The following is a 12,447-nucleotide window of genomic DNA, read 5'->3' as shown; positions in this document are numbered from 1 at the left end:
TGTGGGTGATGAGACAGAAGTGCTACTCCTGCTCTGACAGTTCAAGAAGAAATGGAGACTTTAACAGATTCATCTCTACATGGTGAAATCAGGGCTCGTGAAGTCACACTTCGCACCACAATTCCATGCAGTACTGTTTGAAGAGCACTAAAGCATACCCTCCAATGCTATACATAAGAAAATCCAGTGTTGCAATGAATTGTTGGCCAACAATTTTGTGACATGGGGAGCATGTGTGGTGTGGTCACTTCAAAAGATGGGGGTAGATGACGATAGGATGTCTAAGATGTTGTGGACCAACAAAGCTCATTTCACACTCCGAGGGTCTGTCAGTGCCTACAACTAAAGAATTTGGGCAACCAAAAATCCTAGAACAGTCATGGAAACTTCATTGCATGGTGAGAAAGTCACAGTATGGTGTGTATTTACGACATCAGTCATGATCAGATCCATTTTCTTCGACAAAATGCAGGCTGATGCTTTTCAAACTGTCAGCGTGATGGGTGCGAGATACACCGATACCTGGCTCATTAATACCTGCTGGACTTTTTTGCAGGATGGCACTCCATCCCACATTGCTATGTGTGTGAAAGATTTCTTGTGCAGATAATTTGGAGATGATTGTTGTAATGTAGCAACTATATTACTTAATACTGTATAAATATATCCACTCTATTTTGCAATTTTATTTAAAGGCTTCAGTAAAAATTTTAATAATAATAATAATAATAATAATAATAATAATAATAATAATAATATTAACAATAACAATAACCTAAGGGCTTCACTCAAATTTAAACCAAAGTAATTTATGCCAGCCAGAAGGTGACATGAATTAATATATTTTTGTTGTAAATCAAATTAAATGTAAATGAGAGTATGCAGAAAGCAGTGGGCAGGCATATGTCGAATGATCAGTATAGAAGGTTGGTTGTTTTTGTGGAAGGAGACCAGACAGTGAGGTCATCGGTCTCATCACATTAGGGAAGGGCGCGGAAGGAAGTCGGCCATGCCCTTTGAAAGGAACCATCCCGGCATTTGCTGGAGCGATTTAGGGAAATCACAGAAAACCTAAATCAGGATGGCCGGACGCGGGATTGAACCGTTGTCCTCCCGAACGCGAGTCCAGTGTCAGTACAGAAGGCTCTAAGACATCTGGAGTGGGAAGGCACACTGGTTGACATGGCTGGATGTAGATGGGAGTGCCAGCTGTGTGGGAAAATGATAGGTTTCTAGTACCTCCTAGAACAATTTCAGTGTAGTAAGCATGCAGGTTTGTGATTGCTGAGGCACCCCCCCCCCCCCCCCCCCCCCCCCCCCCCCCCCCCCCCTCCCGTCATAGAAGATGGCGATATTGCAAGATTGCGAGATATTGGCATCAAGAGAAAATAGTCCCATTGCTCTTAACCCTTCAGGTTAAGAAAAATATATTGTTAATGTAATCTAAAGCACGTAATTGAGGACAGGGGTTAAGAAAGCTATCTCCTCTCTTACATGCTATTTTCTTTCATTAGTTTTTAAAATGAGTAGTGACATGATTACTCATTGGCGCAGAGGTACGAATCAAGTGGAGGGGAGCGCTAGTTTCGCATTGGCGCTTTTGGTCTGGAGAGTTGCTCTGGGTCTTTCATCATGGACAGACCCCTATCTAACCACTCCAATGAAATGCTAACTTTATTCGGTCTGTGAGTACTTTTACAGTACAAATGGCTTTCCAGGCACTGCTGGAACAGCAGTTGAGTAGCAACAGGTTATTCCACAATTTAATGCACCAGTAAAAGTGTACATGAGGCAGTGATTTTGATTGTGTGATACAAAGGCTCATTGGAATTGTGATGAACTTTAGAACAATGGTAGAACTGCATATCTCAATGAAGATGCTGTCTCATGATCATGGGTAAACCAATCTACATTCATTGTGTAATGTGGTAATGTTCAGGCGTATGAGTGTTTGTTGTTGTTGCATCATCAGAAGTCCTGTGTGGCAGTGGAAAATTAATTGTTTAACTCCGAGTGAATCCGGTATGTAAATTCTATGTACGTAAAGAGAAGACAGATTGTTCTTGAAGGGGCTAATGTATATTGCACTGTTCTGAAGGACAGCTTGATTCATTGTGAAGATAATTTATGAACATAAATGAGAGATGTGTCATCACGAGGCGTGTAAGGGAAGACATTAGATTGATACTCTGTCATCTGTGTGCCCTCGGATTAACTACAGGTGCTAGACATCACTGTAATAGTGATCTCTTGCAGTTGTAACATGTGCTTTATCGTAGGACACTGTGCCTCTGAATTATATTTAACCTATCACGGTAGGTATGTGTTCTTATTTGCTGCAACACCCTTTTTTATGACAATATTATTTGGTTGATTTGCTGCTTCCCAAGATTGCTTACAGTGAGTAGCATCGAGAGTGGGAGAGCGGGACTCCCTTCAAGAGCCAAACATCTTCGAGAAATATAAACGTCATGGTTTGTGGTGCTTATGAGATGTAACAAATGTTAGTGGATGTTGGCCCACTGCATGCCCTATTTGATACAATCAGTGTGGCACCAAGGTTATCAAGTGACTAACCACTGGCTCCGATACATAGTATGCAACTCATGTTCTATCATATTCTAGCATTCGGTTTAGTCATAATGGTAGCCAGGTGGAATAAATCTCAGAGTAATAAACCGCTCCACCAACCCTGCTAACTTCCATCATGTGCTGAGCTGCTACTTCTGTCATGCTTGGCCTCCCAGATCCTCAGACCTAAATCTGTGAAACTATTGCTCCTGGGGTTACCTGAAGTTTCATGTCTACTGTGATCATCCAAGCTCATTAGGGATGCTAAAAGATGACATGCTATGGCAATTTCTCATCCTACCTTCTGATATGCAGTACAGTGGTGTTAACAAAATTGTCCCTCGGCTACAGTTATTGTTGAAGAATGATGGCTCACAGACTGAGCATTTACTATAAAGAATTTTGCACAGAGCACAACTTAATCATAGCTAACACTTGGTTCAAGAATCATTCAAGAAGGCTGTATACATGGAAGAAGCCTGGAGATACTGACAGGTTTCAGATAGATTATCTAATGGTAAGACAGAGATTTAGGAACCAGGTTCTAAATTGTAAGATATTTCCAGGGGCAGATGTGGACTCGGACCATGATCTATTGGTTATGACCTGTAGATTAAAACTGAAGAAATTGGAAAAAGGTGGGAATTTAAGGAGATGGGACCTGGATAAACTGAAAGAACCAGAGGTTGTACAGAGTTTCAGGGAGAGCATAAGGGAACAATTGACAGGAATGGGGGAAAGAAATACAGTAGAAGAAGAATGGGTAGCTTTGAGGGATGAAGTAGTGAAGGCAGCAGACGATCAAGTAGGTAAAAAGACGAGGGCAAGTAGAAATCCTTGGGTAACAGAAGAAATATTGAATTTAATTGATGAAAGGCGAAAATATAAAAATGCAGTAAATGAAGCAGGCAAAAAGGAATACAAACGTCTCAAAAATGAGATCGACAGGAAGTGCAAAATGGCTAAGCAGGGATGGCTAGAAGACAAATGTAAGGATGTAGAGGCTTATCTCACTAGGGGTAAGATAGATACTGCCTACAGGAAAATTAAATAGACCTTTGGAGATAAGAGTTAACCACTTGCATGAACATAATGAGCTCAGATAGAAACCCAGTTCTAAGCAAAGAAGGGAAAGCAGAAAGGTGGAAGGAGTATATAGAAGGTCTATACAAGGGCGATGTACTTGAGGACAATATGTATGAAACAGGCGAAATACCCTCAGACTTCAAGAAGAATATAATAATTCCAATCCCAAAGAAAGCAGGTGTTGACAGATGTAAAAATTACTGAACTATCAGTTTAATAAGTCACAGCTGCAAAATACTAATGTGAATTCTTTACAGAAGAATGAAAAAACTAGTAGAAGCCGACCTCGGGGAAGATCAGTTTGGATTCCGTAGAAATGTTGGAACACGTGAGGCAATACTGACCCTACGTTTCTAGCATTTGTAGACTTAGAGAAAGCTTTTGACAATGTTGACTGGAATACTCTCTTTCAAATTCTGAAGGTGGCAGGGGTAAAATACAGGGAGTGAAAGCCTATTTACAATTTGTACAGAAACCAGATGGCAGTTATCAGAATCGAGGGGCATGAAAGGGAAGCTGTGGTTGGGAAGGGAGTGAGACAGGGCTGTAGCCTATCCCCGATGTTATTCAATCTGTATATTGAGCAAGCAGTGAAGGAAACAAAAGAAAAATTCGGAGTAGGTATTAAAATCCATGGAGAAGAAATAAAAACTTTGAGGTTCGCCGACGACATTGTAATTCTGTCGGAGACAGCAAAGGACTTGGAAGAGCAGTTGAACGGAATGGACAGTGTCTTAAAAGGAGGGTACAAGATGAACATCAACAAAAGCAAAACGAGGATAATGGAATGTAGTCAAATTAAATCGGGTGATGCTGAGGGAATTAGATTAGGAAATGAGACACTTAAAGTAGTAAAGGAGTTTTGCTATTTGGGGAGCAAAATAACTGATGATGGTCAAAGTAGAGAGGATATAAAATGTAGACTGGCAATGGCAAGGAAAGCGTTTCTGAAGAAGAGAAATTTGTTAACATCGAGTATGGATTTAAGTGTCAGGAAGTATTGGTATGGAATGAAGCAATGTATGGAAGTGAAACATGGACGATAAATAGTTTTGACAAGAAGAGAATAGAAGCTTTTGAAATGTGGTGCTACAGAAGAATGCTGAAGATTAGATGGGTAGATCACATAACTAATGAGGAAGTATTGAATAGGACTGGGGAGAAGAGAAGTTTGTGGCACAACTTGACCAGAAGAAGGGATCAATTGGTAGGACATGTTCTGAGGCATCAAGGGATCACCAATTTAGTATTGGAGGGCAGCGTGGAGGGTAAAAATGGTAGAGGGAGACCAAGAGATGAATACACTAAGCAGATTCAGAAGGATGTAGGTTTCGGTTGGTACTGGGAGATGAAGAGGCTTGTACAGGATAGAGTAGCATGGAGAGCTGCATCAAACCAGTCTCAGGACTGAAGACCACAACAACAACAAACAACAACTATAAAGAACATTATCTTTGCTTAAAAACAATTGTTACCCTAATTATTGCTTTTGTATCACGTTTTTGTTGTTGTGGTTTTCAGTCCAGCGACTAGTTTGATGAAGATCGCCATACTACTCTATCCTGTGCGAGCTTCTTCATCTCCGAGTAACTGCTGCAACCTACATCCTTCTCAATTTGCTTTGTGTATTCATCTCTTCATCTCTCTCTACGATTTTACCCTCCACAATTCCCTCCAATACTAAATTAGTGATCCCTTGATGCCCTCAGAACATGTCCTACCAACCGGTCCCTTCCTTTAGTCAGGTTGTGCGACAATTTCCTCTTCTCCCCAATTCCATCCAGTACCTCCTCATTACGTGATAATGAAGTTAAATCTGTTGGTCATTTTGCACTTTTGTGTGTGTGTGTGTGTGTGTGGGGGGGGGGGGGGGGGGGGGGGGGGGGGGGGAGCACGTGCATGCAGGACATGCATTACAACAGATAAGCTTCCTAGTTTTGATAAACTTAAGAACTTTTTCATTCCTGAAATACGTGCAACAATTTAGGTATACAGTGCACAAAAGACTCCACATACCACATACCTGTGTAAACGATTTGGAAGAGTTTCATCAGTCACAGAGGAAGGTACAGCTTTACAATGCAATGTTTCTCTAGTACCAGATGCACGTGATTTATAATACAAAGTGCTGGTCTCTTCTAAGCACTCTTTTAAACAAAACAATAGATCTCGAACTATGCATCTGTTGTTCACAAAACCATTATCAGCAATATAACTGCTCCAATTGTGTGATTGTTCAGTAAGAGAACATCTTCTTTTAGATTTTAAACTCTCTTGCTTTAGCCATTGCTTTGGTTTAGGTACATAGTACACTTCTGGAGGTGAACAGTCATAAACACCCTGACTAATACCTGTAAAAAATATCAAATATTAGACACAAAATGAAGGGAAGAAACTGTCACTATATCACTTTTATCAGTAATTCACACAAGATTCATTTAAAATTTCACTATTTTATGCCAGTTGCTTGAGGGTAAAGCATTTCCTATGCATGGTATATTCATGTAAAAAAGAGATATTATTTTTCAAACATTTTCTAATAACTAACTCATACTAAGATATAAAGGTATCCAGATTTTGTTGTTATTTTGTGCATCTTGGACTCAACACACTGTTAGAGAGAGAGAGAGAGAGAGAGAGAGAGAGAGAGAGAGAGAGGGGGGGGGGGGGGGGGACATACTACACAGAATTAAAATGAAGGAGGAAATAGGTTGCTGCTGTTTTTGAAAGAGCCCATGGAAAACCTTTATCTTCATAGCTGGATAAGAATGGGATGGGTAATATTCCCAAATTTGAATCTCATGTCTTAATCACTGCACCACATCACTTTGTGTCAGCTTTTCCAAATATGTGGTTGTTTGCAGCAAGAGACTGTAGTAGTATTTAGCAAAATATGTTCTTCATCTTTTGTCTATAACAATCATGAAACTGTAATCAACTTGCCTTTGTTTTAGGAGCGTCTTTCACAAATGTAGTCTCCATTCTTTTTTGGATTAGACACATTTGTATTAGTGATTGTTGTCTGTTCTAATCTTTCTATGGAAAACAGGTTCCATCTAGAGTAACCACAAAAACAGAAGATTGGTGGGTAACTGCTTCAAATCTTAATCTTGAAGATTGGAAGCACAAGCTGTGAATGACTGCATGTGTGCTGGTTTGACAGATGATGCAATGAGGCAAGAATCCTAACACAGGTGAGCACAGCTTGCTGGGGGTGGGGTGTGAGGGGGAAAGGAGGGGGGGGGGGGTAGCAAGTGGAGCAACACTATGCACTATGTGATCAAAAGCATCCGGACACCTGGCTGAACATGACTTACAAGTTCGTGGCACCGTCCATTGGTAATGCTGGAATTCGAAATGGTGTTGGCCAACCCTTAGTCTTGATGACAGCTTCCACTCTTGCATGCATACATTCAGTCAGGTGCTGGAAGTTTTCTTGGGGAATGGCAGCCCAGTCTTCACAGAGTGCTGCACTGAGGAGAGGTATTGATGTCGGTCGGTGACACCTGGCATGAAGTTGGTGTTTCAAAACATCCCAAAGGTGTTCTATAGGTTTCAGGTCAGGGATCTGTGCAGGCGAGTCCATTACAGGGATGTTATTGTCATGTAACCACTCTGCCACAGGCCATGCATTATGAACAGGTTGAAAGACGTTATCGCCATCCCCGAATCGCTCTTTAACAGTGGGAAGCGAGAAGGTGCTTAAAACATCAATGTAGGCCTGTGATGTGATAGTGCCATGCAAAACAACAACGGGCGCAAGCCCCCTACATGAAAAATATGACCACACCATAATACCATCACCTCAAAATTTTACTGTTGGCTCTGCACACACTCGCAGATGACGTTCACTGGGCATTCACCACACCCACACCCTGCCATCGGATCACCACATTGTGTACTGTGATTCGTCACTTCACACAACATTTTTCCACTATTCAATTATCCAATGTTTACACTCCTTACACCAAATGAGGCATCGTTTGGCATTTACCTGCATGATGTGTGGCATATGAGCAGCCGCTCTGCCATGAAATCCAAGTTTTCTTCCCTCCCGCCTAACTGTCATAGTACTTGCAGAGGATCCTGATGCAGTTTGGAATTCCTGTGTGATGGTCTGGATAGATGTCTGCCTATTACACATTACGACCCTCTTCAACTGTCAGTGGTCTCTGTCAGTCAACAGAGGAGGTTGGCCTGTATGCTTTTGTGGTGTACTTGTCCCTTGACGTTTCCACTTCACTACCACATCGGAAACAGTGGACCTAGGGATGTTTAGGAATGTGGAAACCTCACGTACAGATGTATAACACAAGTGACACCCAATCACCTGACCATCTTTGAAGCCTGTGAGTTTTGTGGAGTGTCACGTTCTGCTCTCTCACAATCTCCAATGACTACTGAGGTTAGTGAAATGGAGTACCTGGAAGTAGGTGGCAGCACAATGCACCTAATATGAAGAACATATGTTTTTGGGGGTGTCCTGATACTTTTGATCACATAGTGTATCTTTTGAATAGCAGTCCACATCACACCCAATGCTAATGGCAAAATATGTGGGCCATGAAGGAATGCGCACAGTGTGAGGGGTGCCACCACAGTAAAAACTCAGAGGTCATGGATTATTTCTGGCTACCACATAAGGAATATCTATATTTATAAAGATGCAGAATAGGCAATGGTGTCACATGAAAGAGAGAAATGAGGTGAGGAATGATGGCTACATACCCACTCTGCAAGTACTTTAGATATGGACAACGGAAAATATGGTTGTGCCTATTACCTTGAAAAATTAATAACTTCTCAATATTTTAAGTGATCTTAATGAAGTAAGTGCACTGACAGCTTTTGAACAGCACTATCCACGAATACCTTCCTTCAGAATTTCTATTAATGAAATACAACTTGGGTTGATTCTGAGAGGACAAAAACACATTCTAGTGCAAAATAAAGCTCACAACACTAAGTATAGTAATAGATAATGGACCACAGTAGCTATCTGCAGAACTTTCATTCTCCATAAGTTTAAAGTACATAAGAATAAATAATGCTAGTTTTGACCACTTCAGTAAATAAGATTAACTAAGCCCAACACCAAGGACGCCAGCAAAAAACTCATGCCACTACATAAATTCTGGTGAAATTCTATCCCTGGTTCATTGTAATACTTCTAGTAGCAGTAAGTTTAATGCAATTTTTATTCTTTATAAAGTTCATGTACAACCAATGAAAAACATTATGCTAGATTTTCTGATTTAAAAAACAAGGAAACTGATACTTTTCAACACATCAAAGGAATCATCATGCAAGTATGAGTCATGTGAAATGTTTAGATGCACAGTTTTTATAGTAATATGTACAGTACTTGTAATTTTATAGGTTTTGCAACAACAGATGAAATCTACAGAAATTCTGTGTAGGCTCATGAACTTTTAACTCTGAACTGGAGCACTAATTTTAAGGACTTGTAAAATTTCAGCATAAATTCATAGAGTTTGAAAAGTTACCTAGAACTGATTTTGTTTCATATTAACTCTGAAGAGCGATGCTGTGAGCTGGACTTTGTCCGTTCCTGATCATGCTTATGATTCTATCTGTCATGGCATACACACACAGAATTAATCATGGGTTCAATGAGACATTTGCTGCACTGAACCAGCATGTGCTAAGGACATTTCTTCATTTCACCAACCATAATCCTGCCTGCAATTTACTCAATTCATAGGAAGTTAACAGAAAATAACAGGGTAATACAACACTTACGATTGCCCCTACACACATACAAAGCCAACAAAATTTGAAAATAGATCATGCACCTAATCAAGCCATTTTACACAAAGGGACGGTGTATAAGGAGGGAGTTTAATGCATCGTGCTGAGGAACTTTGGAAGAAAAACATAAATCTACCCTATCTTATTAATGCTAAAGTTCAAGGACCTGACAGAAAATAAGGAGAACAAACCGAGTATAAGGTGCTGTTGGAAACAGAAGTTGATGGAGAAATATTTACTTAAAATGAGCACCATCATCATCGAGAATTTTCAACAAGGTTTTGAATCACATATGATGTGGCTCAGTGGTAAAGTGCCAGACCACAGAACCAACCATGTCAGGCTCAATACTCAGACATTCCTAGGATTTTTATCTGTCATTTACCAATTTTTCAGCTCTGAAAATGTTTGTCGACATGAAAAATGTTGAGTTGCACCACGGTTCAGAATCCACATTAAACTTTAAGTCCCCTATACATTGATAGGTAAGTCTGGTCAAAGGTCAGCAGAAGGCGACAGCAGGACAATGCCTTGTACAACTCTGTACTGTTCTAATCAATCTTTGGGTTGCTGACCGCTTTAATTATAAAACAAAAACTGAATTATGAAAAGAGGTTCAAAGGGCATATGACAACATACCTTCCATAGTGTGTAGACGGCTTGCACAAGACTAAGTTCTTGGCATGTTTTTCGCAATCCAGAAGGAAATAATCACCCTGCTTATGGGAAGGAAGGAGAGACAGAGTCCAGAATGAGTGAGAGTGAATGGGTAGCTGACTTTGCATTTGTCACTGATATAAAATATGTCACTTCAAATGAAGGTTCTATTGATTATTAACATATGCAATAAAATTAATACACTCATGCACGAACAATGTCTATTCCAAAAGCAGCTGTGTATAGGGAGACTGACATTTTTCAAATGTCTTTCACTACTATAATTATCTTCAGATGGTTTTCACTAACAGACAGACTGATTCACAAGGAAGGTTTGTGTACTAAATTTGTAATTATAGAAGTGATGAGTGTGCAGTATACCACTGTTATCTGTTCCATATGTAACTGGTGTTTGGAGGGATATTTCAAGCTATCGGTTGGTCAGCTACAGAAGAGGCAGTATCTTTCAGGAAAAGCAGTAAACAGTCACTGACATTCCAGAGTGCAGTGAAGCTTGACCATAATCTATATATAGCTCCACATATTACAAATTAAATTCCCCATCATGTTTTTCTGTCTCACCAATAGCTGTCAGGATTTTGATACAGTTTTTTCTAACAGACAAATAGAGGCATGAGGAAAATGTGTGTATATAATTTATTTGCTCAAACATTGGTTGCATAATAACACACAGTTGCATATCCATAATAGTTTTATTACAATAAACATGTGATGATGTAAAGAGAGAGAATTAAGGAAAATGGCATACCTCTACTATTTATTAACAGTGACTTGTATTTGTTCAATTTGCACATATTTGACAAACAAGTAAAACAGTGTAGTGAAAGACCCTATTTTACTGTGAGCAATTGTAGTAAAAAATAAAAGTAGAGTGTAAAAGGTATGCCTTTCATGTTAGTTTTCAAAATCTTGTTTATTTTTCTTTTTTCTATTCCTTTAAAGCTACTGAAAATAGTCAACACTTTCTGTAGATGGATAAGGAAGTTTTATTCAGCTACAAATACTTTCTCTCTTGTGTATCTTATATTGAATAAGTCATTGATACAATTGTTCAAAAGAGTTAGGGGAACATAAACATGACTTTGGCCACCTGCCGTACTTGATTGAGCAATAATTGAGGAGTGGCTATGTTACTAAATTATACGGTTATCTTACAAAAATTAACACAACAAAACATCATTACATTCTTGATTATTTACATAAAAAGAATTGATATCATCGTTATCCACTTGTTGTCCCATGCTCTTGGCCAAAAACACAATCTCATTGACTACAGGCTCCACAGGTACTGACTCAAATGCCTCAGAGTCACATTCAACAACATACTCTGGCCAAAGCTTCTTCCAAGCAGAAGCAAGAGTTCTCTTGGTAACCACTTCCCATGCCTTTTCAATCATCTTGATGCAGGAAATGACGTTGAAGTGATATTTCCAAAACTCTCTGAGAGTGAAATTGGTAGCTTCAGTCAACTCAAAGCAATGCTTGAAGAGTGCTTTAGTGTAAAGCTTCTTAAAGTTAGGAATAATCTGCTGGTCCATAGGTTGGAGTAACGGAGTGGTGTTGGGAGGCAGAAATTGGATCTTGATGAGTTGAAATTCTACAAAGAAGGTGGTCATGCAGGCATGGGAAATGGGTAGGGGCATTGTCTGTAACAAGCAAGACATGGAGTGGCGGTTTCATCTCAAGAAAATATTTTTTCAATAAAGGACCAAACACTCCATTGATACACTTCTTGAGCACTCGTGGAGTTTCTGAACGGTAAAAAAGCAGCAGTTTAATTTTCAATTTACTGCTTGAATTGGCACAGACAGCAGTGTGAGAAGGTCTTTCAATGGCTTGTGAGCAGGCAATGCATTCTCCTCTGCTGTTATAAAGGTAAGTGTTATAACGTCAAGTTGAACACATATATTTCAAAAACGACACAACACATTTAAGTCACAGGGCAAGTTGACCAAGCAAGACTTGTGAACACGGTAACATTCAAATAAGCACTAAGTCCAAGTTTAGCAGACGCTGGCCAGCTGGCCGCTTAGCTGGCGCGGCTGCTGCATGGCTGGCAGACAGCGCCGCATGTAGAGGACACGCGTGATTGCACGGCGGCACTTTGAATGATTGGCGCGTCACAACACTTTTCCCCCCTTTAAAATTTTTGCACTGGTCTTGATGGAGGTGGCCTGTAGATGGCTATTGTCCATAGGCGTTGTCTGACTGGCCGTGAAGTCTCGAGGAGGCGGCTTCCCGTACGGACGGAAGTGTCCCCGATGATAACGGGTTGAGATGACAGGAGACATAGGGGTCGTATCTGCTGGGGCCCCGTGCACCAATCAGCCTGTTGCAGCA

General features: G+C 40.2%; 1 protein-coding gene across 1 annotated transcript in view; it reads right to left on the bottom strand.

Moving 5' to 3' along the window:
* LOC126470466 (zinc finger FYVE domain-containing protein 26) overlaps positions 1–12,447 on the bottom strand; it is a 370,429-nt gene that overhangs the window by 305,449 nt on the left and 52,533 nt on the right. Inside the window, exon 8 of the mRNA XM_050098326.1 lies at positions 5,681–6,008. Within this exon, the coding sequence (XP_049954283.1) occupies positions 5,681–6,008 (328 nt within the window). The remainder of the gene's footprint in view (positions 1–5,680; positions 6,009–12,447) is intronic.

Source organism: Schistocerca serialis, chromosome 3, assembly GCF_023864345.2.
Source record: "Schistocerca serialis cubense isolate TAMUIC-IGC-003099 chromosome 3, iqSchSeri2.2, whole genome shotgun sequence".
Taxonomy (NCBI): domain Eukaryota; kingdom Metazoa; phylum Arthropoda; class Insecta; order Orthoptera; family Acrididae; genus Schistocerca; species Schistocerca serialis.
The sequence above is the reverse complement of the archived record's forward strand: the minus strand, read 5'-3'. Positions and strand labels throughout refer to the sequence as shown.